The sequence below is a fragment of the Mauremys reevesii genome, linkage group 15 (assembly GCF_016161935.1).
Source record: "Mauremys reevesii isolate NIE-2019 linkage group 15, ASM1616193v1, whole genome shotgun sequence".
In the NCBI taxonomy this organism is placed as follows: domain Eukaryota; kingdom Metazoa; phylum Chordata; order Testudines; family Geoemydidae; genus Mauremys; species Mauremys reevesii.
Window position 1 is genome coordinate 29,343,995 of NC_052637.1, and position 26,367 is coordinate 29,370,361.

A 26,367-nucleotide genomic window follows, 5' to 3' on the forward strand; every position below is an offset into this window, starting at 1 on the left:
CATAGACTTAGCAGGCTGGAGGGCTCTCAGCACCATGCCGGACCAGGACCTGGACCATGGCTTGGCTTGCAAGGGTACATTTAAAAAATGAATTTCAAAGGACACTGTTGACATTTGTTCCCAACATTTCCTTTGATTTCCATCATCTGACACCCTTGAATGACCAGAAAATTAAAACCATTTAAGCTAGTAAGTATTTTAGAGCCCCTGGCTAGAAATTCATTTGTCCAGGTCTGACAATGAATATTGTAAAATCTAGAGAGACGAGGTGGGTAAGGTTAGGTAATACCTTTGACTGGACCTGGTGAGAGAGACAAGCTTTCGAGCTACACAGAGTTCTTCTTCAGGTCTGGGAAACATGAGTGTCACAGCTCCATAGAGGGGTGGAATAGATTGTTTAGCATAAGTAGTTAGCAGGTATTTCATGGGACCATTCAAGGTGAAGCTCGGTGTAAGCTCCAAAGCTTGTCTCTCTCACCAACAGAAGTTGGTCCAATAAAAAATATCACCTAATATCCTGGGATCAGCACAGCTACAACAACACAGCATGCATTGTGAAAATCTATTTCTGAGTTTTCCACTCATTACAGCTTCGAACAAACTCCAGAGACTGGTTCTCTATGGGAGATTCACTGCATGCATCCAAATTCTCAAAACAGACCTGACTTGGCACTGGGCCTTGGGTTGCTTCTCGGCTGAGGGTTAGTGTCATCCTCTATTAGCCCACAAGTAGTGTAAAAAACCCTCCAGCTTCCCCCACTCTCTGTAATATTTGATTTAACCATTGGTACCCCTCCGCCCCAATAGATTTTTAGGTGGAGGGAGAAATTGACTATTACTGATACTTAAAATCTAATCCAGGCAATAGTCAATAGGCAGACTACGGGCCAAATCTGGACCACCAGACACGTTTGAATGGACCCCAGAATCTTTTTATTTACTTATTATTATTAATTAGTATTGTTGTTGTTGTTATTGTTTTTTATTATTATTTTATCTGGAGTCTTGACCTTGACTATACCTTGACCAAGACATTTGAACCTTGACAAAAAATAATTGGCTACCTCTGATCTAATCTTTTCCAAGCTCATTTAGTATGGTGACTACACAATACCTCCTCCTGAACCAAAGGCGGGCTGTTAGTGGCAGGTGTGGTCACATTTCCAGATGAGGGACCAAACTGAAGTCACACCTGCACTGCAGTGAATTTAGCCTGAGGTTCTGTTTTAAGCCATTGTCTGTGAGAGCAGATGCAGCGGCAGTGTATCAAACCGCTCTCCTTGTCATTGACATTAGAGATGGAGCATGCTAGCAGTGTTTGGAGAGAAACAGCATTTAACTAACCAACAGTAATGCATGTCCACTCCAGGGAGCCTGAGACTGGAAGAGACCGTTGCAGCTGCTGGCTAAATATAGTGTTCCTGAAAAGAGACAATGCTGTGGAAAGCAGAGAGACAACGGCCTGTAATGGGGCTTTTCTGCATCCTAACCCTTAGCAGGCCAGCACTTTCCACACTGCCCATTGCACGAATACTTAGGAGGAGGGTGAAGAATTATAGGGATCTGCGTTCTCCAAAGAGTCTTAAAAGAATACTGGCAAAGTTGGCAGGTCCTGAATGAGTCCCCTCTTCTCAATTCTTGTGTAGCTGCAAAACCATGCTGTAACTCTCTGCATGTTGTCCAGGAAAATAGGCCAGTAGCTAATAGGCCCAGTTGTATAATAATGAACTTACCTAATGGCTGTGTTGGAAAACTGTCAGGAAAACCTACTGCCCAGGACAAAAGACATTTGGTGCTACCCCTCCAATGAGGATAATAAAATTAATGCTCTTTTACTTGCCCATCAGCTGAAAACCAATTCCTTGCCCTAGAGAAGTGGGGGGTAGAATTTTGTGAGGTTCTATTGCAATAGAACATTTACTCTGCATACTTAATTATCAAATAAATCCTTCAGGGCCCAATCCTGTGACAGGCTGAGACCCTTGATCTATCCCCAGGGGAGCTGAGGGTGCCTGGTACTTTGCAGTATCTGATGTTTCTCAGGCCAGTTCCCGAGACAGAAACATACCCGGCACAGAAACCAATGCCCCAACTGGCAGTTTACGTTGTTAGCAGCCTCAGCACAGAGGCCAAGAATTGAAAGAGACATGGAGACTGGTACGGAGACCAATTGTAGTGCTTCAAGATTTTGTAGCCTGCAGGTCAGGACTGAGGCAAAAGTCAAGGATAGAGAGAGGTTTTTCTACAGGACCCATAGGACTGGCAACCTTCAGGACTGTCCTTTAATGCCTCTCACAGCACTAATCTCCTATGGGAAAGTGATTTAGACTCTAGAGGAACAAACGAATCATCCCAGCAGGACAGGCCAATCTGCACCCACCTCTAAATTCCTTTATTGGAATTCTGTGTGGCCATATCTTGGATACTGTCTCCTATTCCATCCATCCCTTGACCCCTCTGCTCCTGCCAGTATTTGAACCCGAGCTGCTAGGCCAGGGGTGGGCAAACTATGGCCCACGGGCTAGATCCAGCCTGCCAGGCGTTTTAATATGTCCCTCAAGCTTCGGAAGAGTCAGGGGTCGCTCCATGTGGCTCCCGAAAGCAGCAGCATGGCCCTGCTCCGGCACTACAGCTGGGGAGCAGGGTCAGGGGCCTCTCCACATGGCTCCCAGAAGCAGCAGTATAGCTCCTCTCCAGCTCCTATGCATAGGGGCAGCCAGGGGGCTCCGCTCTGCATGTTGCCCCTGCCCCAAGTGCCACCCCCGCAGCTCCCATTGGCTAGGAACCACAGACAATGGGAGCTGCAGGGGCAGTGCCTGTGGACAAGGCAGCGTGCAGAGCCACCTGGCCACGCCTCTGCATAGGAGCCAGAGTGGGAACATGCTGCTGCTTCTGGGAGCTACTTGAGGTAAGAACCGCTCGGAGCACCACCCTCCTACACCCAGGGGCGCGGCCGCCGCCCCGCCGCCGCGCCCATGCATCATGCGCCGAGAGGCCCGGAGCAGCGGCGCGGCGCGGACTGGACTGACGAAGGGAGGGATCGCGATCGCGGCTCAGCTGGACCTCCTCCAGCGGCGCGCGGTTCGCTGGTCCCGGCTCGGTTGGCTGAGCTGCCGCAGTCATGCGGGAGGGAGGTCGAGCCGGAGCGGGACCGAACCAGCGACGGTCATGCCTCTGCGGGCAGGTCCGTCGTCGAGGCTCCGTGGTGGACCTCCAGGGCATGACTGGGCAGGTCCACCGCCCCCCAGCTGCGCCCCTGGGAAAGCGCCCCTGCCTACACCCCAAACTCCTCATCGCCAGCCCCACCCCAGAGCCCGCACCCCAGCTGGAGCCCTCACCTCCACCCCTGCACCCCACTCCCCTGACTCAGCCCAGAGCCCCCTCCTGCACCCTGAACTCCTCATTTCTGGCCCCACCCCAGAGCCCGCACCCCCAACCACAGCCCTCACCCCCTCCTGCACCTTAACCCCAATTTTGTGAGCATTCATGGCCCGCCATACAATTTCTATTCCCAGATGTGGTCCTTGGGCCAAAAAGTTTGCCCACCCCCGTCCTAGGACAACCTGTCTGTGCTGGGAATGACACAGTGAAGGCAGGGAACTGTCCAGCCTGGGAATACCCCAGGCAGAAGAGCGAGATGTGTGTTTCCACCCAAAAGAGGCAACAGCTGGGGAGCTGAAAGCCAAGAGCAGGTGCTCTGGCTGGGCCACTGAGGGGGAATACAGGTGCAGTTGCCCTGAACTCTGACAAACATGTCTAGCAATGGTGTCTTAGTCAGAGATGACACTGATGATGGCTTTGATGGAGAAAGGTTTTCAGTCCTATGTGTCAAGGCTAATTTCCGTAGGATTAGCCAATGTCAGTGTCTTTTTTTTTTTTATGTAAGCAATGCAACCCTGTGCTAAAGTATAATTTAAAATGTTGATTTTTGTAAACATTTTCTGTACTATATATCTACATAATTGTTCTAGGTTTGTCATGTTTGGTACTATTGTGTTTGTGGGAGAAAGGGCTTTCAGATGATACCCAACTTGACCCATTTCTAACAACACTGTACTTTCAAAACTTCCACCAACCAGAGGACCTGGAGCTGGAAGTCGGGGGACAGCAAGTCCCCCCCATATGACAGAGGGTGATGCCATTGCAATTATGATTCTGTAGATTTTTATTAACTGAATGATACCCCCCTTACTTGTTACTTGTTCGTGTAATGAGATTTTACTGCCTTGCGCTCCCAGACTAAATCCCCCCGTTTTCTCCAAAGCCTGGGAGAATAGGTCAACTTTGCAGTCTGCCTTGGAGGTCAACAGAGGTGGGCTCTATCAGACCAAGAGTGGGGAGGTGATTCCAGAGTTCGAGGCCCTCAGCCTCTCTCTCTGGTCTTGTCTGTTCTCGGTTTGTGTCATCCCTCTCTCCCGCACAGTCACTGCACCTGGTCACAATACCCCATGGAAGCCCCGCCCACATGGTGCTAGTTTCTAAGCAGACTCTGTTAGGCTTTGTTTTAAGTGTGGCCTCCTTAACTGTCCCGGGTCTCTATCTGAAATGAAGGTCTCGTATGCACACACCAGTTTGAATGTGGTTTCAGCTCAACCCCTAACAAGGTTTCACGGGCTGACCAGTCTTGGCCTGCTCTTTCCCTGTCTCATTCCTATCTCCCTACATTTTACCATGCTGTACCCTAGGTGTGCCATACCAATCCCGGTTCAAGACTGCTAACCCCACTCTTCAGTCATTTCCTCTTCAAAACCCCCTTCATCTCCAAAGCCTAAAAAACCGTCCCTTTGCTAACCTTTGCCCTTTGGCCTAGCTCAGGCCCAGCTAATGAGGGGCTAGAACACCCAGAGACAATGACCCTTCCTAGTGTAGATCTTCCAAACAAATGTTTTTGAAAACCCAGTGTGATGACTTGAGCTTTCACTAGAACTGCATTTCCAAAAATGTAGCTTTTCTATGGGTACGTCTGTACTACAATAAACGCCCCGTGGCAGCGAGTCTCAGAGCCCGGGTCAGGTGACTCAGGCTCATGGAGCTTGCACTTACAGGGCTAAAAGAAATAGTGTAGATGTTCCCGCTGGGGCTGGAACCTGAGCTCCGAGACCCACCTCCTGTCGCTGGGTTTCACAGCCCGGGCTCCAGCCCAAGTAGGAATGTCTACTGTGGTATTTTCAGCCTCAGAGGGTGAGCCCGAGCGGTTGACCTGGACTTTGACACTTGCTGCCCTGCGTTTGCTTGGTTTTTTGGCAGTTGCGATCCCTCCTCAAAGGGATGTTTGCTCAATGGGAACTTAGTAGTGCTGACAGAGCAGAAGCCACAATGGGAGAAAATTGGGCATGCTCTCCTGTAGTAACGTATTTGGAGGGGAAGAGCAGTGTGGAGTTACCTAACACCCTCCCTCGTTCCTGCCTTCCAGCCCTCAACAGTTCCTCCCTGATCAGTGGAAGGAACACCAGGTCTCTGTCCTGCCCCAAACAGGCTACTGCTTCTAAAGAAGGGAGGGCAGAGCAGTGCAGGAGAGTGTAGAGAGGAAAAGAGGGTCAAAGCTGCATAGGGTTGCAATTGTCTAATCGCACAAACCCAAACACCCTTGCCCCGCCCCTTCTCTGAGGCCTTGCCCCCACTCCAGCCCCCTTCCCTCCATTGCTTGCTCTCCCCCACCCTCACTCACTTTCACCGGGCTGGGGCAGGAGGTTGTGGGGTGCGGGAGGGCGGTCGGGATGCAGGCTCCAAAAGGGAGTTTGGGTACAGGAGGGGGCTGAGGCAGGGGGTTGGGGTGCAGGAGGGAGTTTGGGTGCAGAAGGGGGTTCCAAGCTGGGGCAGGTGGTTCGGGGTGAGGGCTCTGGGAGGGAGTTTGAGTGTGGGAGGAGGCTCAGGGCTGAGGCAGGGGATGGAGGTGCAGGAGGGGATTCAGGATGCAGACTCCGGCTGGGTGGTCCTTACCTTAGGTGGCTCCCGGAAGCGGTGGCATGTCCAGCAGTGGCTCCTAGGCTCATGGGTGGCCAGGCAGCTGTGCGCGCTGTCCTACCTGCAAGCACTGCCCCCACAACTCCCATTGGCCGCAGTTTCCCATTCCTGGCCAATGGGAGTTGTGGAGTCAGCGCTCGGGGCGGGGGCAGCACGCAGAGATGCCCTGGCTGTGCCTCCACCTATGAGCCTTTGCTGGACATATTGCTGCTCCCAGGAGCAGCATGGAGCCAGGGCAAGTAGGGAGCCTGCCTTAGCCCCATTGCGCCCGCCGGACTTTTAGCAGCCTAAAATCTCCCAGATTGTCTTCAGTAGCCTCCCGGAGATCAAGCCCGATTTTGGGAGATTCCTGGCCAAACCAGGAGGGTTGGCAACCCTAAAGCTGCGTGGTGTGGGAGGTAAAGGGGGCTTCAGCTCTGACCCACCAAGCCTCTCCCCATATCTATGTCCTGCAAAGTTTGTTCCCTCTTCAAAATACGCCTCAACTAACTCCATGTTAGTGCCTGCGTTCGCTGTCCAGCTCCTCAATCTGTGGGGCTACACCAAAACCAGCTCTGCCCGTGGGATGGAGGAGAAGGATGGGCAGGAAGGATCTGTGTGGGCCAGACCAACGGCTGGGAGGCAAAGGGGCAATGCAGAGGCAGTGAAGGGACTAATGTGCATCCAGCGTCTTCTGTGGCTGGTCCAGTCATGGCCAAGGAGCCAGAGGCAGTGGAGGGGGACACCTGGGCTGTGGTAAATGAACGTGATGAGAAATTATTTAAAACAAACAAACAACCCCAAGGAAATTAACTGCCCCAGAACTTTGTGAATGCCGAGTTAGAGCTCAAACCTCTGAAACCAGAAAGTGAAGGGTTAAGGTAACAGAAATGTAAACCCCTGAAAACCAGGAAATACAGAGACAAGGCACATATGAGTCCTGCAATGCAATCTTAACTCTACCCTCCCCAAGCCATGCCTCAATATGCCAGTAACACCCATATTATCACTCTGCCCTTACAGACGCTACAGCCCATTCTGGGAACAAAGCACTTGAGCACTGTAGGACAAAATCCTTCTCTTTACTGAAGCAAAACTTGCTTCATTCAAACACTCAACAAACAAACCTACTCCACACAAACCACCCCAGATTTGCAGAGTGGGAGGCTGAAGGGAAGTGAAGCCATCTGTGTCATTCCCACCCCCCACAAATGTCCCCGTCTCTCAACAATTTCTCCCCACAACTGCTCCACCAGGGCAACCTCCTTCACCTCGCCCTGAGGATTTCTTCTGAGACCGACATTCCTTTCACTTACCCTCTCATTGATCCCTGGAGATCACTGACATTTATGCCACCAGACTGATGGCAATCCCTGAGGCAAGATCAGCTCTCATCTTTCACAGTAACAACTCTGCCAATCTGCTCCAACTACTCCCTCCACCTAATGGCAGTCGGAGCACACACACAGGTAAGTGCTGGAATTAAGAGCTGTAGAACACTGGACAAACAAAGGAACATTCTCTTAGCCATTCCTTGCGTCTACTTATTATGGCAAGCCCCCTTACTGAACCTATGGAGGAAGGATGGGCCAGTGGTTGGGGGCCTTGCAAAGGAATTGGGAAACCCAGGTCCAGTACTGGAGCACGGCAGCTCAGGTTAAGGGGCTTCTTGATTGCAGCTTGGGCTAAAGCGGGGGTGGGCAAACTTTTTGGCCTGAGGACCACATCAGGGAATAGAAATAGTATGGCAGGCCACGAATGCTCACAAAATTGGGGTTGGGGTGCAGGCTGTGGGGTGGGGCTGGGGATGAGGAATTTGGGATGTAGGAGGGTGCTCCAGGCTGGTATCCAGGGGTTTGGAGAGCGGGAGGGGGGTTGGGGCATGGGGAGAAGCTCAGGGGGTGCAGGCTCCAAGCAGCGCTTACCTCAAGCGGCTTCCAAAAGCAGTGGCATGTCCCATCTCCAGCTCCTACACAGAGGCACAGCCAGGTGGCTCTGCACGCTGCCCCGTCCGCAGGCACCACCCCTGCAGCTCCCATTGGAGTGGGTAGGAGCCGGAGTGGGGCCAAGCTGCAACTTATGGGAGCCGCATAGTGTGGCCCCGACCCAGCGCTCCGGCTGGAGCACAAGAGCAGCAAAAGAGCCTGGGAACAGGGCCGGCTTTAGGACGTGCGGGGCCCAATTTGAAAGAGCTGCCACCGAAATGTCGCCAAAGACAGGGGCAGCGATTGAGCTGCCACTGAAACTAGCAGCGGAAATTTGGCGGCAGCTCAAACGGTTGCCGCTGTTTCCGGTGGCACTTCAGGGAAGGGTGTGGGGCTCCTCTTCCAGACTCTGTGGGGCCCGATTCCTGGGAATTGGGGGAATCGCCCTAAAGCTGGCCCTGCCTGGGAACCCGAGTCAGCTGGCATGAGCCCATCGCAAGTTTTCATTGCAGTGTACCTGAGTCTCTCTGCGCCTCAATTCCCCATCTGTAAAAGGGGGGTAGTAGCGTTGTCCTATTTCATGGGGCAACGTGAGGACAGCTGGATCAAAGATTGTGAGGTGCTCACATACCCAGAGGGGGCACCTTGATGGATAGAATCTGTCAGTGGCCCTGCCAGCTCCAGGGAGTTCAGTTTGTATTATGGAGGTGATGTGTGTATTTTAACTTTGCATGTCCTGGTTTTCAGAGGTTTGAGCGTAGCTAAACGTGATGTTCTGGAAGGGCATGAGATACCACCTGGCAACTTTGACTCTGGGTTAATGAAACTCTGGGACAGTTTATAACCGGGAGCAGCTAGTACAAACACTATTTTAAAAACAAAGGGGATGGGACTAGATAAGTCAGGGAAGCCTTGCACAATACTTTTCGTGAAAGGCTGAACATTCTCTTTGTACAGGGCTTTATTTCCTGCCATTCTTCCTTCTGCTACAGGCGCCCAGGGAGATTTTGTGTCGCTCAGTCTCACGCCAAGGTGCGGGAGTGGATCTTTATGGCGATCGCCGAGGTGGGAGTACGTTTTCTGGAGGGGATCTGGGCTGGCATGTTTCCCAAGAGGATGGAGGGTGGGATGAGGAGCCTGTCCTTTCCCTTCAGTGTTGCTGGTTCCAATCCAATGCAGGACCAGGGCATGTACATCCCCAGCAGGCGGTTCTTTGGTGGGGGGTGTGATGAGTTTGGGGGGTCTCAGGCCAGTCCCAACAGCAGGCAGTGTTAGCGGAAAGGGAAGCCCCCAGCCAGGGCAGCAGGGCACTGAGACCAGGGACCCCAGCAAGGTCCCCCTCCCCTGCTACCCTAACCCCTCACAGGCGCCTCTGCACAGTCTGCAGACGGTCCCGCCCATCCTGGGATACCCGGCCCCGGCCCCGGCCCCGCCCCCTCTCCCACAGCCCGCTCCCTCTACCATAGAGACTGCGGTGAGCGTGATTACAGAGCGCCTGCTCTCTCCTCTCCATTGAGTCGCCAGACCGGCGGCCATCTTGGTTCCGGGAAGCGAAGCCATAACCACAGGGCGGGGAAATAAACGGCCCCAACTGCGCCGCCCGGAGGTGGAACTCAGCCTAGGCTTCTTCCTATCTTATCCCCTCCTTAGGGAGCGGTCAGGTGGCGGATAACCGAGGTCCACCTTCATCGGTATCGATACTAGTTAAATGCCCTCACTCAAGATGGCTGCGCGGAAGGGGGAGGAGGAGGAGGAAGGGCTGGAGGTCTAATTAGAAAATGGCCGCCGAAGTGGGGCGGCGCTCTAGCCCGGCAGCTCAGTGATCGTGCCAGCAAGTTGGCGGGCGGGCACAGTGAGTCGGGGTCGGACGTGATCCTCCAGGCGGTTGCGGGCGGCGGCGGGACGGGCTCGCGGGGCGACAGCAGTAGCAGCAGCGCCGGATCTGCCTGAGGGGACCCTCCCAGTCTGATCTTAAAGGGACTCACTCGCCTGACTGCCTCTCGGCAGCCCCCCTGAGCCTAGGGGCCCCTCCCCCTTACGGCCCCCATCTCTTCCCAGGACCCTCCCCTTACTGCCCCCGGCCTAGAGGCCGCCGCCCTATTGCCCCCCTCCCCCGGCGGCCTAAGCGGCGCCTCACCTCGTTGCGCCTCTTACCCCACTCCCTGCCCCTTTCTTATCGGGGGGGGGGTCTTCTCTCCTGCCCACGCTTTGGCGGCTGTTTGTGGGTCCCCTGCTCCCTAGGGCCGTATCCCCTCCCCCCCCGGTCCCTTGGCCTCTATTATCCGGGGGCACCTCAGCTGTCTCGCCTGAGATTCTCTTTCCCCCCCCCCTTGTGTTTAAACGCCGCCCTTCCCTCCCCCCTCCCCTTGCATCGGCTTCTCTGAGCTCGCCCCAGGGGACGCAGCTTCTCCCGCTCTTCCCTTGTAACTTGGATTTAAACCCCCGGGAGCTGCTCCTCACCCTGCAGCCTGTCCCTCGGGTCGCTGTTTTCTCCTCTCCCCCGTCCCGTGCCCTGTTTGACCCCTAGATTTCCAGCCCACCCACCCACACTAGAAGCAAAAGGCCGAGCTTTCGGCTGCCCCCGGCGTGTTGTTTGGCCCCTGTATGCTCAGGCAGGAATTCCTCCTCCTCCCACAGGTGGCAGGTTTTAGGGGTGGTGGACAAAGAGTTAATCCTGGGCTGACTGGTCCCTGTTTGAACTCCCTTTGGAGCCTGCCAGGTGGCCATCCGAGCCTGCTGCAACTGCTGCTTTTTAAATTTTGTTTTATTCTTTTCTTTTATACGTCAGTAGCAGTGGGCTATGGAGATCCTCGCTTGCTGAGGACTCACCCATCTCCCCTCCCACCCCCTAAGGGGCGGTGATAGCAGTTGAGAGGTGGAAAAGGATGCCAAGAAAGCTGTTGTTGCCTTACAAATCTGTTTTTTCTCACTTTCGAGCTCCAAGGGGTTTGCATGATTCCTTGGCAATGAATGCAGCCAAAAGTGGCTACCGGGTCTTCTCGGCGAATTCCACAGCAGCCTGCACCGAGCTGGCAAAGACGATCACAGAGTAAGTCTCCTGTTTCAACTTTGCTTATTTTCCCCCTAGTGCTCGCCATTAGTTGGGAGAGGCTTGCTTCAAATTAGTTCAAAAGGACATCCTGTTCAAAATCATATTACAAAAAATCCCTTCCTTAACTATGTTACTAACGCCTCCTTACATGATTAAAACTGCGATCATTTAAAAAATCGAATTTTAATTTTCCTTGTCGATGCTGACTGTTGGCAACTAAGTTTAAATAACGAAAGTAGACCAGTTGGTTTAACTCATTGTAGTTAATTTCACTTTCAGGTTCCTATCACCCTGCTGCAAAAAGGTTGGACTGCAGCAGAGAAATACTGAGACTCTTGTGTAGACTTAATTGAAATTAGTGATGTATATAACTGGTTTGGGGGATGCTTTTTAAAAAAAATCTACTGAATTCTTTTTTCAGATGCATAATTATGATTTTGCTATTTGAAAGCTTCTGCATTTACTAGAATGAGCAGTGTGCTCTGATCTCATTCCTATTTCTTTACTAAACCCAGCAGGAGTGTATGCTAATAAAAAGTCAGCTACACCCAATTTTTAGGAGGAGTGGAAGAGGCTACCAAAAAAACCCTGCCAGTTTAAGGACAGGTGTGTGCTTGTTCTTTAAGCCCACTTTCGAGGCAGAGTTTGGTCTTGATTTAGTGGAGAAATATTTTTAAGTCCTGTTTGCTGGGATGTTTAGAAACTTATCAAAACCTAGCTACAAAATGTGCTCTTGAATATGACTCGTTTATAAAATGTAACACACACATCTGTACTCTTCTTCTATCATTCACTTTTTGTTAAGTTGGTTTGAAATAGGACACAGTGCGTGGGTGGTTTCTGATATCAAAGTGGCTTTCCTAAGGAGTGGGCATTTGTTTAAAGTTGAGCAGGGTGCAGCTGTCATCATCAAACTGGTTTTGGTCTCTTCTCCACTTACTCTTAGGTTCCATTCCACAATTTATAACAAACTCAGAATTGGGTGGTGGGATCCAGTGCTTGTTTTTCAGTAATAGTGTCTTCACTAATGCACAGAGGCAGCTTATCTCTAGGGGATATATAACAGAGATATTGGCAAATGCAGGTGTGCTATGAACTTGGAGTACTGACAGAGACAGCTTGGCTAGTTGAATGGCTTGTCTAGCTTGTTAAATAAACCTTGTTCTGTACTTAACACAGATAATCTCCTTTTAAACTGAATGTGTGGTGTGTTTGGGGTCAATGATCTTGAGTGTTCCAGGGGAGGGTGGAGATGTTGGCTTGTGTATTTGTAGGTGGAGTGTATCTTTTTTTTTTTAAAGAAAAAGGTGAAATGCTTTATTTTCTTTCCACAAAGCTGTTTCTAATATTCTCAAGCACATAGCTATACAATTCTGAGTATAAAGGTTTTGAATATTTTTGTATCCTTACAAACTTTATTTTACTGCAACAAATGTATCGTGCTTTTACCTACGCCTATTCTGTTATCTTAAAAATCTCTCTCTTTTCAACATAGTATTCTGCAAACAGCTCCTCTAGGGTGAGGAAGCAGCTTCCAAAGTCTTCAGTATTTGGATAGTAAGCGGCTGACCTTGGTTCACCAGTTCTTTGGGCTTTTTTTATGACTCAGCTTCCGCTGAAAGATGTAGTGGGGGATAATATAGGACCTTTCACCTTTGCGGGATTATGGCTTCCAAAGGTCAGGAAGCATAACTGTGTGTGTAGCACACACTTACCAAGTTCACTTTCATCGGCTTTCCTATCTTATTTGATCAGGCAGAGATGGATGTGAAGATTTAAAGATGTCTGGAACTTCACCCTTGCATGTAGAAACATAGCTGCCCCCAGAGAATATATAACCATAATCCACTGGATGGCTTCCAGTGACATTTTGGAAAAAAAAGCCCCCTCCTTTTGTGCCTCAGCCTAACTGTATTAAATTACAAAGGTTGAGCTATTGGTGGTATTAAGTCAATATTCTTACCTGCATTTGTTGTTTAAAGTAACAATCCCAAAACACATAGGTAACCCTAGGAGGAAATAGGCTCAGACTAGTTAGAAATGGCAAAGGAGTTAAGTAATAATTTTCAAAGGCAATTTGCAAGTATTGTGTACTGACTTCCCCCAGTAGGTTGTGGGACCACTTCAGCATACTTATAACATTTACCTTGTTTTTTCAGGTTGCAAAAGATGGCTTCCCACTCACTGTGATATCCCAGCAGGCAGTCTACTGGGGATGTCAGTTGCACCTTTGAATAGGGTTGGAGCAGGCTTATAAGGGTGAGTTTGTCATCTAATATTGTGTGTTTTCTTTAAAGTTTTTTTTGGTGACCCTTTAGAATAAGATTTAAAAGAACTTTAAAACAACACGCAATATTAAGAAAGAATGACTTAAATGTACTCCCCATATGCAAGCTCTGTCACTCTTCATTTGTGCAGAGAATGAGCCCAGCAGAATTGATTATCATGCTGATTATCACACTAAATGGGAGCCAGCAGTTAAAGTTGGACTTGGATGGGAGGGGGAGGGGGGGTAGATGGGGTGGGAAAAGTGTGGAGTCTGCACATTGCAGCTGTTAAAAGCAGGAGGTAAGTGAACTTTGGAAATGTGGTGAAATATGCCTTGAATCTGTTAGGGGATTTCAGTACCTAAACTACAAATTAAGCTGTATTTAACCTGCAAATATTAACCTCAGGGTCTCTGTTTTAACTCTTCCACTAAGGGTAGTGGAAGTACACGAGTAGTCCCACTTTATTCTCTCTTGCAGTTTTGAAATATTCCACATATTCTCTAAAGATTAAATGTTAAGCATCTGGCTTTTGTGTTCTCCCAAGAATTAAACTCTCAAGGTTCAAATACCCACTTTATGCACTCCTAGCAAGTTTAAAGTTTTAAGGTCCTCTGCTACTGACACCTACATTGCTAATGTATGATGAGTGAGTAAATGACAGATTTAGCTTTAACTTTGAATTTTCATAACTTTTGATTGGCTTACGTTTGATAGTGCTGGAGATAAGCATATGCTATATCATGAATGACTTAATATATTGCAAAACTTCCTTTTTAAACAACAAAGACACTTCAGTTACAGCAGCACAATTCTGCCCCCATCCCCCTCTCCCCCCAAGCTACCCTATAGACTCTCTTGCATCTCAGATAAACTTGTGGGGTTTTTTTAGGTTTAGTTTTTTGTAAATCCTTTTCCTGGGCTGATGGCTTGTGTGTCACATTGTAGCTAGGAGGACCTGTGTAGCCTGATTATAAGCCTCCTTTGGAAAATACCAATGTTTGTAAGAGACAGATGGTTCCTTGACCATTGCAGTTCTAGTGGGCACTGCATTCAGAGGTGGTAACATCTGGTCTACCAACAAAACAAACTTAAATATAGGAGCACCACAGATGCACTTGGATCTCATTCTCTGATTGCAGAATGTATTTCATGCAGAGGATACACTCATACTCATGTACCACTCATACTCTTTTAGCTGAGAGGAGGAGTGAAGTCTGCTAATGCCTACCAAATGCATGAGAATGCCAGTGTGTTCTGGAATGAGGTACTACCATTAACCCTGTGCATACTGCAGATGGATGTGTGTGTATAGATAAGCATTCATTTGGCTCTAAGGATGGAAAATGATGGGGATCTAAAGACAGAAAGACAATTGTGAGCATAAACAGAATGGACTAATAAGGATAGGATTAAAAGTGGGAGTTCTTATCTTTGTGTGATCATAGTGAGCCCTGTACCCAGCCCCTTTAAACCAGAGAAGTGATCCTAGCTAGTGAGCAACTCTCTTTAGCTGAAGAAGGAGGCAGTACTATTGGGTTCCAGAAAAAAGCTGTGTCCAGCCCTCCTTATAGGGATCTCTTGGAGAAGACTAAAGCAAAAGAGTTCATGATGTGGAGGAATCAGACTACAGACCCACAGGGCTGCTAGTTTCATGTTCCCTGGCCTCTGTGTACCATCTGTCTTTATTTGTCCCAGAGTAGAAGGAGTGGGGAACAGCACCCAGTCTCCTTCAGGCTAAAACATGAAGACTCGCTGCAGGACAGTACCAAATCTTGGAGAATAAAACCGCATTGGCGCCCTAGGACAAGAGGAGGTAAACTGCTAACTGAAGGATGGCAGACGGTGTCAGGAAAGAACATAAAATGAGTGCAGCATTGTTCTTTGCTGGACTGTCGCTGCACAGCCTGGAGTATAGGGTTTTGAGGCATCTTGAGAGGGAGTTTCTGGGTGACTTGGATGGAGTTAGTAGCCTTACCAAACAGGAATTTATTTTGCATAATGCTTCTCTGCTTGCTTTCTCTCTCACATTAGGGGAACTGCACTCATGAGTAATAGACTGGAAAGGGCAAGGGAGAATCTGCATAACATATGCTAATGGTTCAACTGTTTGATTATCATCCTGACTAGAACAAATGATGCCCCTGAGGCTTCATCCTGAGAGGTGCTGAGCACCTGCAGCTTTGGATGATAAGTGGTGCTTAGCTTCTTTCAAGTTTGCAGTTGTGTAGAGCCCTGTGGGGATACAAAAATTTGGATCCACACCAGCACCCTCTAGGGCAGTGGTTCTCAAATTGTGGGTTGGGACTCTAAAGTGGGTCCCGAACCTGTTTTAATGGGGTCACCAGGGCTAGCATTAGTCTTGCTGGGTCCCAGGGCTGAAGCCTGAGGCATGGGGCCAAAGCCCAAGCCCCACTGCCCGGGGCGGCGGGGCATTTATAGGCCCTCCACCCGGGGCTGAAACCTTTGGGCTTTGGCCCCGTCGCCCGGGGTGGCAGGCCTTGGGTGGGCTCAGGCTTCGGTCCCCCCTCTCCTGGGGTCATGCAGTAATTTTTTTCCTCAGAAGAGAGTTGCGGTGCAATGAAGTTTGAGAACTGCTGCTCTTAACCGGCATTAGTGGTTTCAGGGGGTCCATGGGCGCCATGAGGCAGAAGCCTGGAGCCCTGGCACAGGGGTGGGACTGGAGCACTGCAGGAGGACCCCCTGAAACAAGCCCCCATTAAGAACTGCTGCGCTAGAGCCCTGCATGGATTAAAAAAAAAATTGGTTTCGATCCGCAAAGATGGTAAACAATACAGCTGCATCTGCAGATATAAAGCAGATATCCGTGAATTTACAGGGCTCTAGTTATGTGAGGGGGAAAAGCCGAGTTTGTATCCTTGAGATAATAGGACTTACTCAGATATGTGAACTGATCACATGAAACCTAATCTGTGTGTATATTAGGAAAAGTATCTACTGTTTGTCTTTCCCCTTTCACCCATTCAAAATCAAGAGAAATCAGACGACTTGTTGCAGGGTTGCTGTTGCACTAGAAAGAATGGCTGACTGTAAACTGTATTTAGAAGTTTTACAGGAGGCAGCTCATGCCCAGGCTATGGATTTCTTTGCCCTCTGCTATCCTGGTCATAGGGTACAGTCACTCCTGTTCAATCAGCGCAAGCATGGTCTACAATCATAGCACTCCAGACAGTTTTGAACAAACTGTGGCCTTTTTTGATGTCTCATTGAGTAGAGGCTAATGAAAAGGTGTTGTCACCAGGACGTCAATGCAAGGATGAAATTATATTCTGGTTGGGAGGTTTCAGCTGCAAATATAAACAGCATTTTCCCTTTAATTTCAATGTTAAATCCTGATTTACATTGAGGCTTGAATGTAAATTATGTGGAGATAATTTTGCATGTGCATTTGGTGTGTCTGTCATAGAGTGGAGGAAGTAAATGCTGAAGGTATAATCCTCCGCATGCTAACTCATCTGTGAAGAGTCTTTGTACACCTAATTATATAAAATGAAGAAAACTCCCAAACTTTAACCTGTTGCTGGTGGTAAGGATCTGTATTGTTTTGCCTGGTCATATAGATGAAGTACCATCAAGCAGAGGCTGTATTGTCTTCTCTCAGTCATTACTGTTTTATAGGGCACAGAATTGTGCGAGGTGCTTCACAGGAGACAGATACAACCCTTGCCTGAAAGAGTTTAAAATCTGAATTGTAAGTAGGACTCGACAAATAAAAATGACAGGTTGTAGGAAATGTGTGGACAGGAGCCCACCGTGCTGTTAGTTTAAAATATCTTCAGTATAATCTAGAAAGAAAGGGAAAGGTGTATTCTACAATGCTGCAGAATTCACCCCCTGCTGCAGAGTTGTACTCCAGAATCTCAGCTCTCACTTTAAAAACAAAACAAAAACCTCAAATGTGAACCTAGCATAAATCAATATGGTGGCATCTGCCTGAGTTTGGAAAAGGCCTGAAACAGCTGAGAGGTGTGAACTACCACATTCTGTCTCAGTCTGTGCTCCATGAACTCCATGATACTTTGGCTGTGGAATTCAACATTTTCCTACAATGCCACAAAGATCAGTGTCTTTGTTGCAGAATTTGCCATTTTGCTGTAGCCAGGCATCTGACATCTTGTTTTGTGTGTCCGCCCTTTTGGGAGCTGTTCTCCATCTTCCAGCACAAGGTGGGGTTAACTGGATTAGTGCATGCTCCCTGCACTGTTCCATGGAGCCAGGCAGCAGAGGTTCACCTTGTAGCCAAGAATTGGGGAGCCAGAATTGTAGGCTGATGAGTTGAATTGCTTAGAGAACAGTGCGGCAGCCAAGGCAGGGTCCCAGAGAGGTGAGCTGCTGCTGCTGGCTACAAGATTCTTGCTTCCCTGACACATCTGGGGAGGGAGGCTGTGAGACAGGTAATCTGGATAACACTGGGAGAGCTGATGCCTGGGAAATGGAGCCAGGCCACCTGCAGAACATAGCAAAGAAGCCAATTCTTGAAAATATCAACTTTACATCAATGAATATTTTCAATTCTGAGCTATTGAGGATGAGATGAGAATGGAGGGTAATCCAGAGTATTGGAATAAATTCACGTTCCCACCAAAAGCAGGGGTTGCGGTCACAAAATTGTAGATGAGGGGGATTTGGTACCATCTTGTCATGGAGTTAACAGGGCCTTAACTGTAGCATTTACACTGCAATTAAACACCATGTCTGTCTTGTGTCAGCTGGCTTGGGCTTGGGCTATGGGGACTGTAAAATTGTGGTGTAGATGTTCAGGCTCATGCTTGCGCCTCTGGGACCTCAACAATCCTGCACCTCCAGGTGCCTTTCCCTCTTATGGCTGGAGGGGTGTTAATGGGCTACTTCACCTTGAATGGTCCCTTAAAATGTACTTATGCTAAACAGTTGGTTATCCTGGCACTAGAAAAGGTTCAGAGAAGGGCAACTAAAATGACTAGGGGTTTGGAACGGGTCCCATATGAGGAGAGATTAAAGAGGCTAGGACTTTTCAGCTTGGAAAAGAGAAGACTAAGGGGGGACATGATAGAGGTGTATAAAATCATGAGTGATGTGGAGAAAGTAGATAAGGAAAAGTTATTTACTTATTCCCATCATACAAGAACTAGGGGCCACCAAATGAAATGAATGGACAGTAGGTTTAAAACAAATAAAAGGAAGTTCTTCTTCACACAGCACATAGTCAACTTGTGGAACTCCTTGCCTGAGGAGGTTGTGAAGGCTAGGACTATAACAGGGTTTAAAAGAGAACTGGATAAATTCATGGAGGTTAAGTCCATTAATGGCTATTAGCCAGGCTGGGTAAGAAATGGTGGTCCCTAGCCTCTGTTTGTCAGAGGGTGGGGATGGATGGCAGGAGAGAGATCACTTACCTGGTAGGTTCACTCCCTCTGGGGCACCTGGCATTGGCCACTGTCGGTAGACAGGATGCTGGGCTAGATGGACCATTGGTCTGACCCAGTATGGCTGTTCTTATGTTCTTTGTATTTAGCTGTGACGCTGAGCATGTTTCCCAGGCCTGAAGAAGAGCTCTGTATAAGCTCAGAAACTTGTCTATCTCACTAACACAAGTTGGTCCAATAAAAGATATTGCCTCACTCGCTTTGTCTCTCTAACTACACCTCTACCCCGATATAACACTGTCCTCGGGAGCCAAAAAATCGTACTGCATTATCGATGAAACTGCGTTATATCGAACTTGCTTTGACCCGCCAGAGTACGCAGCCCTGCCCCCCCCACCTCCGGGAGATCTGCTTTACTGCGTTATATCCGAATTCGTGTTATATCGGGTCACGTTATATCGAGGTAGAAGTGTATAAGTTTTTATTCCGTAAGGCCATATTCTACCCTGGACCTTTGTGCAAACCTCCTGTTGACATAAATGATAGTAAGTAATTCTGTGGAATTCAGCCCTCTCCAGAGGGAGTCTGACATCACCCTTGCCCCACCTCTGCCTTTAAGCGGTAAACAAGCAACTGTAGAACCCTGATCTAGTCAAGGCTGTCATCAGCATCCTTTTAGGACAGAGTTGAAGACTAGCTACACAAGTGTGCAGAAACTAATTTTACGAAATCAATACAACTCCTTTGTGTAGAAACACTTAAACTAATGTAGAGTACTTTATATCAACTCAGTTTAAGTAATAAAGGCATCAATCTGCCTGAACTGCCTGGATTTTATGAAACCATTGGTTGATGGGCTCTGTACACCCTCGCTGCAGATTAGGTGTCTAACTACTGAGAAAAAGCTGTACAAATAATATTCCATGTATTAAAAAAAGGTAACTTGAAATACAGCTCTTGCCTTCTCCAGTGTTTCCCAGCAGTCAGTGCTTTGGGGTTCGTGGGCTGATGACAGTATCCACAAGTATGTTCTCAATACTTTTACTTTCTCTTGCCCTGTTAGCTAAACCCGAGCAGCGCCATTTCAGTTACGCTGAAATGTGACTCTCTGGCCTTCACTTGTTCAGGGAGCTAACTTGCCTTCTTTTAGCCTCATATTTCAGTAGCACAGAACCTAGCTTGCATCGTCTGCTCTATTAATTCTGAAGCATCAGGCTCTTGTGTCCTGCTCTGCGTAACTGGGCTCTTGCCAGCGCAACCTCTCAAAGCATTGCAAACCTTCTCTTTATTTATCTTGCACTATGCAGTGTTGAATCTGCCACTTTCCAAATGGCATTTTGCTAAGATCTTTCCAGCTAAAGTATTTTAAAAGCTTCCCGTATGCTTAGATTGCTTACTATCCTTAGATCAGTGGTTGGCTACAGGTGTCTGGCTCTTTAGCAGAACACCTTTTCCAAATGGAGAAAGCACAATAAATTGCCTGTTTGTGAAGTCGGAATTCATGCATCTCCAAAAACTGGTTATGTGAATTTCTGTGCACTCATGAAAGAAAGAGCTCGCATTTTTAGGCATCTTTTTTTCCAATGCTTTGGGTTTTTTTGTTTTTGTATTTGTTTTTTTGTTCTCTAGATTTTGAATTGAATCTCTCAGTAGCAGGCCAAACCTCCATGGTTTTAAGTTTCTGGTTTTGTCGTCAGGAGGGCTGCAGAATCCCATCCGGCTACAAAATGGAAGCAAATGCTCTACAGGCCTTTCAACTGAAGGACTTGCATTTGCTGAGAGAGCCTGACAGCTCTCCATTCAAGTTTATCAGAGCTTGGCTGTGCATAGTAAGCTGCCAGCTTTAGGTTGAAGCAGTGATACTTAGAAGGGAGCTACTTTGTTATTGGGTGTCACACTTTGCTAGGTCACTGCAGGCTGCTGTGTTCCTTCTGCTAGGAGTTGGGACCTATGTCTTGTCTACCTGCACTTTTAAGCAGTTAGCATGCTCTGCTGGATGGGACACAGAACTGGGATTCATCTGTGGATTCTATTCCTGGTTCTGCTGCTGACTAGTGCTAAGAGTGCAATGGGAAAGTTACTTAAACTCCCTGTCTCAGTTTCCCAATCTGTAAAATAGGGATAAGGGATATCTTCCTTTGTAAAGTACTTCAATATGCATGGTTGAAAAGCAATATATTAGCAATACATGTGGACCCCGGGCAGTAATAAAAAATGGAGACATTCACCTTCCTTTTCTACCCTTTAATAATACCACAGACCGATAGTACCACCTAGTGGTGTCCTTCAAATGAGACAGTGAACAGAACTCCATTGTGCCCAAAACAAGTTACTTGGCAGTTTAAAATCCAAATAACACCCACAGAGTAGGCAAAAAACACAGTATCCTAGTCACCAGCTCCTTTTCAGTACATCTCTAGCTATATGTGACCTTTTGAAGACTAAGCCGTTTTTAGACACGTGAGCACCTTGTAAATGAATATCTGCACCATCACCAGGGCCGGCACCAGCGAAGGAAGCGGCCAATAGAAAGGGGCAGCAGTCCATCCTTTGTTTGGGGCAGCACGTCCGGGTCGGGGCGGCAGCTCAACTGGTCTGCCTTCAGTCTTCGGCGGCAATTCAGCGGCGGGTCCTTCACTCCTTGTCTTCCTCTTTGGCGGCAGCTCAATCGGGTTTCTTTTTTTTTCTTTTTCCGCTGCTTAGGGCGGCAAAAAAGCTGGAGCCGGCCCTGACCATCGCTGCACTTCACCACCACCACCACCTCATCCTACACAGCTAATTATGGCATCTTTTTTTGGCTCTAGGCCATTGGCAATAAAAATTGTGGCTAGAACAGGCTTGTGACACAAGCATGAAGATAATTGTGTTCTCAAAAATAAGCTTTATTTTGAGGTTTCTTTCCTAACTGCAGTATTTATGCATGTGCCTACATACTTTGTATTTATGTAAAGATCCATGAAACTAACGGGAAAACCTATGTGTTAAAAATATATTTACTAGACACAAAACTACAATTGGTAATTCAGGGAATAATCCTTTTCATTGAAAAGCCTGAAAAGGCCATGAATATTCAGGGCTCGATCTAACTACCCTGTGACTCAGCTGAGCTGAAACACACACTTGTGCAGAATAGAGCATCTACATGTCATTGAGAATCTTAGCTGAGCATTCTAGATTAATTACACCTGTAATCAGATACCTTTTTAAAACAAATTTCTTTTAGTATAGTTACATTTTAAATACAGCAAATTAATTTGGAAATATGTTAAATACACACGCAATGTAATGAAACTTACTTCATAAAACAATGGAGTCTTTTAAGGGTATGTCTACACTGCAATAAAAACCTGCCACACAGCAGCTGCTGGTTTGGGTTAGCTGTCTCGGGCTGTGAGTAGGGTGACCAGACAGCAAATGTGAAAAATCGGGATGGGGTAGGGTGTAATAGGTGCCTATATAAGAAAAAGACCCCAAAATCAGGACTGTCCCTTTAAAATTGGGACATCTGGTCACCCTAGCTGTGAGGCTGTAAAATTGCAGTGTAGACATTTGAGTTTGGGCTGGAGCCCAGGCTCTACGACACTGATGGGGAGGGTGCCAGGGCCTGGGCTCCAGCCCAAGCCCGAACATCTACACTGCAGTTTTATAGCCCCACAGCCTGAGCCAGCTGGCCCAGGCCGGCCACAGGTCTTTTACTGCAGTGTCAACATACCCCTAAGAGGCTTGTTAAAAGGATCTTTAGTATATAACAGTAGGTAGAATTCTACCAGTTATGTTTTGTATTCTGTGTATCTGTACATAAAAAATAGATGCCTTTAATTGACTTCTTGCTAATGGACGGTTTTAGTTTTACATATTTGACATCAGAAAAATGTAAAAAGTAATCTGAAAAATCAGAAAATTTGGTTTGAAAATGAAACCAATCCAAACAGGTGAGTGGGACCCTGAAAGGATGGCAAGGGAAGATGAGTCAGTGGGGTGAGTTTTTAAAAGTGTGTTAATGTATTATGAAGAAGCACATAAACTCAATATACAGTTCTACTCTGAGATTGAAATCTCCTAGCTCTGGGTTTTTTCATAGACCCCAGTGTGGGTATTAATCTTATGTGCTTTTGGGGTAGGTATACTAGGTCATTAATAACGAATGTGTGCAGTCATTTGGGTTCTATCCCATTTCATTTTAAAATGTCTATTTTTGGGCTGAGAGTACACTTCATTCTATACCACTGGCGATATAGCATCTGATAAATCTGAAAAGACTGACTATTCTTGCTATATCATTAGTCTGCCCCAGCACGGCTTCTGCCTCCTACCACACTGTATATAACATTAAAGTAAACAAGTTACTTGGCAGGGGAATGATGGTAGCATTCATGAAGAGACTAGATAATTTGTATGGCCTTTTTAAAATACCTTCACAAGTAAAGAGCTTTGAGAGTCACATTTAATGCACATGGCTTTTAAAATGAATAAGTCTTAAACTGAACATTGCAGCTTGCATTTTTTTTTACTAAATTCTCCATTTGGTAATTGGATAAATGATTTACACATGCTGTAATTTTTATTTGATACTATGTTGTATAAGGCTAAACTTCATATGATGAGCCATTTAATACCTCAGAACACCAATGCTTTAGAAAACAAACCAATTTAATCTATTTTTAACCTTCTCTTCCCCCCTTTTTATCAGGCGTCTTGGTGTTGAGTTGGGAAAATCTGCAGTGTACCAGGAAACCAATGGAGGTGAGTCAGTGTTACTGTGCTTGCATGCCTGTCTCGCTACTACATTTAGAAGTTAACTAGTGGTAAATCTGCTAACCAAACTTGTGTAATAAGAGACCAGGTAACAGAGAAACATAGGGAAAAGGACGATTTTGTGTTTTTAAGTCAGGAGATCTTTCCTATTCCTGCCTCTGCTAAACTTCCTGTCTGACCTTAGGCAAGTCAATAAATTGGTCCATGCCTCAGTTTCCCCATCTATAAAAGACTGGGTGATCTCTCTACCAGTGCTGTTGTCTCAGTCTAGAGAGAATGCAAATTCAAAGAGTTACTCAAAGAGGGCCCTAGAAATTACATATGAATGGCCATACTAGGTGAGACCAATGGTCCATTTAGCCCAGGATCCTGTCTTCCCACAGTGGCCAATGCCAGGTGCCCCAGAGGGAATGAACAGAACAGGTAATGATCAAGTGATCCATCCCTTTCGCCCATTCCCAGCTTCTGGCAAATAGTCTAGGCGCTAGGAACACTTTAGAGCATCGTTTTGCATCCGTGCCCATCCTGGCTAATAGCCATTGATGGGCCTATCCTCCATGAACTTACCTAGTTCTTTTTTGAACCCCATTCAACTTTCTCTTATTTAAATGTATTTGGGCACCTGTCTTCAGCTGTCTGAGTGCTTTGTTGAAACAAATGTGTTTATTAGCCAAAAAAAGAGCTCAGTGGCCTAGCAGCAATTTAGCATTTCAGTTCTCTACTGCCATTTGCACAGAGGAGTAAGTAGAAACAGGAGGAATGATTGAAGTGGAAGTCTGTACAATGAGTTTCAAAACTTGCGAGGGACTCTGCCGGACAGTTACAAAAAGGATCCCATCTGAAGAATTCCTTACCTGTTAGCAAGCCTGGCCCAAACCAGGTTGAAATGGAGCAAGGACCACCCAGCTGACCTGAGTTGCCTTGTGGTACATAGAATGATGTACACTGTTATAAGTACCTCCAGTCCTAGGACAATAAACGTTTTCTATGTCAGCAATAAGACCTTGCAGCGTGTCTGTTGGCTTGCTGATTTGCGATAACAGTGAGGAACATTCAGCCAGTTTTGCACTGAACCGCCCCAAGAGGAGGTTATCGTCACTGGGTGCTGATTCAGTCCTGAGCAGTCAAAATATGGATATTTTAAGCTATTGGGATTTTAGTTGCTGCCCGTATACAGTTATAGAGCATCATCCATAACTCCTTGTGCGTTCAGGTTTTGCTCTTCTGTCTGTGCAGACTGCCATTGTAACTTATGGTGACTGATTCTTTCTGCATGAGTCTTGGCTCATGCTCGCTGTCTTTTGAGTTTACTGTGATACAACCTTTAAATTGGGACATTTGCTTCAGGGTACAGATTCATCCTTCATCACTGCGCTGCAAATCATTTATCTTTTTGAGCTAAATCCCTTTAAGTTGGCACAATTGCCCAAATAATTGGACTTTACATTTTGCAACCGGCTAAACCAGCCCCATCTTTCTCTCCCCTTCCCACCAACTTAAGCCTCTTATTTTATCATGAATGTATGGAAAAAGAGTGCTTGAAAAGTCTTCATACCCTAGTACTATTGTTCTGCCTTGCAGAACTGGTTCACTAGTTGGCTTATTGTAACTTGAAATTTGAGAGGCAAGGGAGAGATGGTTTAAGTGGAGACTTTGATTTCTGACCTGAAACTCTCTCTCTCCAATTGGGGGAGAATGTCTGCTTACTTCAAAAGCCAAACAAAAGATGCAGTGCAGAATTCAAAGTATGTTATTGTGTACTAGCCTGTAAGTACAGCGCTGACCTCGCCCTAAGATATAGAAGGGCTTATTCCCCTGTTCATAAAATGCTATAGGCTGTTACATGTTGGATATTTCTTTGTTCACTGAGTGTGGTGTTGACAGCTATCATCAGCAAGAGAAAGGAAATAGAAAACCTCCGGACAGCTTTATGCTTCTTTGGAGGTGAAACAATCTGTAGGAATTGAGTAATTCTCTGCCTCCCCCCCCCCCCATGTAAAGTTATTGCAGTTCAGCCTAATTCTCCCTCTGTTTGTAGTTACAATGGGATGTAATAAATATCTCAATGTTCCATCATGCAAACTCCTTGGTTCCTGAGAGCAGCCTTCTGGAAAATCCAGCTGGCTCACTTGTTTATGATCTGATATGTAAATTTTCTCTGCCTAGATAGGGTGGGTTTTAAAACTCCGTTGCTTTATCTGACCCTGACCTGACCTGCTGGTTATTCCTGACCTGCTGGAAAAAGTTGCTATTAATGTGCTGCGTTATCTGCTTCATTCCCAAGCAGCAGCTTAGGGCTGACTATTTTCTGTCATCTTCAGAAACAAGAGTTGAAATAAAAGAATCTGTCCGGGGCCAAGATATCTTCATTATACAGACAATACCCAGGTAGGTGCTTTCTGGCTTAATTTAAATCTGTGATCATGAGGATCCTATCCACTGGAGTGTGCTTTGAATTTCCAGCTCAGTAGATTTGTTCTGTGGTTTCGTATCTACTTGCTACAATAATAGTGTGTTTTTACCAGTGCTGCTGCCTTGATGTCCGTTTCTGTTGGGAGGGTGGTGTTTCGCTGTCAAAATTCCCAGTGGATCAGTTGATTGTACCACAATCAGCTGAGAAGCTTTTCATCGGATAGGCTAAGTGTGCCTCTTCAAGCAACAACAAATAAAACTGCTGGCTGTGAATGAAAACTTGTCTGTTCTGTGCTATGTTGTCCTTGCAGACTCTCTTGCTCAGTGATTTTGATTGGCACTTCCATTTCAGGATGTATAATTTCCTCTGCCTTCCAATTACCGAGCAGCAGAGCTAGCAACAATAGGGGCTGTTGCTTTCATTACCGGTTGAATTTCTCTTTCCTTTCCTTTTGATTGTAATGATGTGAAACTGAATTAATGTTGAAGCTCTGTCTGCTTCCTGTACTTCCACACCACTGTACCATTCCATTCTGGCTCTTAGGTAGGCCTTAGAGTAGGGGTGGGCAAACTATGGCCCAGGGGCTGCATCCGGCCCTTCAGACATTTTAATCCGGCCCTCAAGCTCCTGCTGGGTTGTGGGGTTC

At 47.1% G+C, this 26,367-nt stretch overlaps 2 protein-coding genes across 11 annotated transcripts in view; one reads left to right on the top strand and one right to left on the bottom strand.

The window, feature by feature from the left end:
- SPHK1 (sphingosine kinase 1) overlaps positions 1–9,874 on the bottom strand; it is a 67,587-nt gene extending 57,713 nt beyond the window's left edge. Inside the window, exons 1-2 of one of the 4 annotated variants that reach the window (XM_039500466.1) lie at positions 9,330–9,874; positions 7,260–7,442 (exon numbers count right to left, since the gene is read on the bottom strand). In XM_039500466.1, the coding sequence (XP_039356400.1) occupies positions 7,260–7,267 (8 nt within the window). In that variant the 5' untranslated portion in view covers positions 7,268–7,442; positions 9,330–9,874. The remainder of the gene's footprint in view (positions 1–7,259; positions 7,443–9,329) is intronic. The other 3 variants (XM_039500469.1, XM_039500468.1, XM_039500467.1) reach the window with 3 other exon arrangements.
- The window catches only part of PRPSAP1 (phosphoribosyl pyrophosphate synthetase associated protein 1), a 45,420-nt gene continuing 26,584 nt past the window's right edge, over positions 7,532–26,367 (top strand). The window contains exons 1-5 of one of the 7 annotated variants that reach the window (XM_039500477.1): positions 7,532–7,572; positions 8,861–8,939; positions 10,806–10,917; positions 23,244–23,296; positions 25,630–25,696. In XM_039500477.1, coding sequence (XP_039356411.1) covers positions 10,835–10,917; positions 23,244–23,296; positions 25,630–25,696 — 203 coding nt within the window. In that variant the 5' untranslated portion in view covers positions 7,532–7,572; positions 8,861–8,939; positions 10,806–10,834. Of the gene's footprint in view, positions 7,600–8,860; positions 8,940–9,433; positions 9,560–9,583; positions 9,721–10,222; positions 10,918–13,079; positions 13,180–23,243; positions 23,297–25,629; positions 25,697–26,367 lie in introns of those variants that run through there. The other 6 variants (XM_039500470.1, XM_039500473.1, XM_039500472.1 and 3 more) reach the window with 6 other exon arrangements.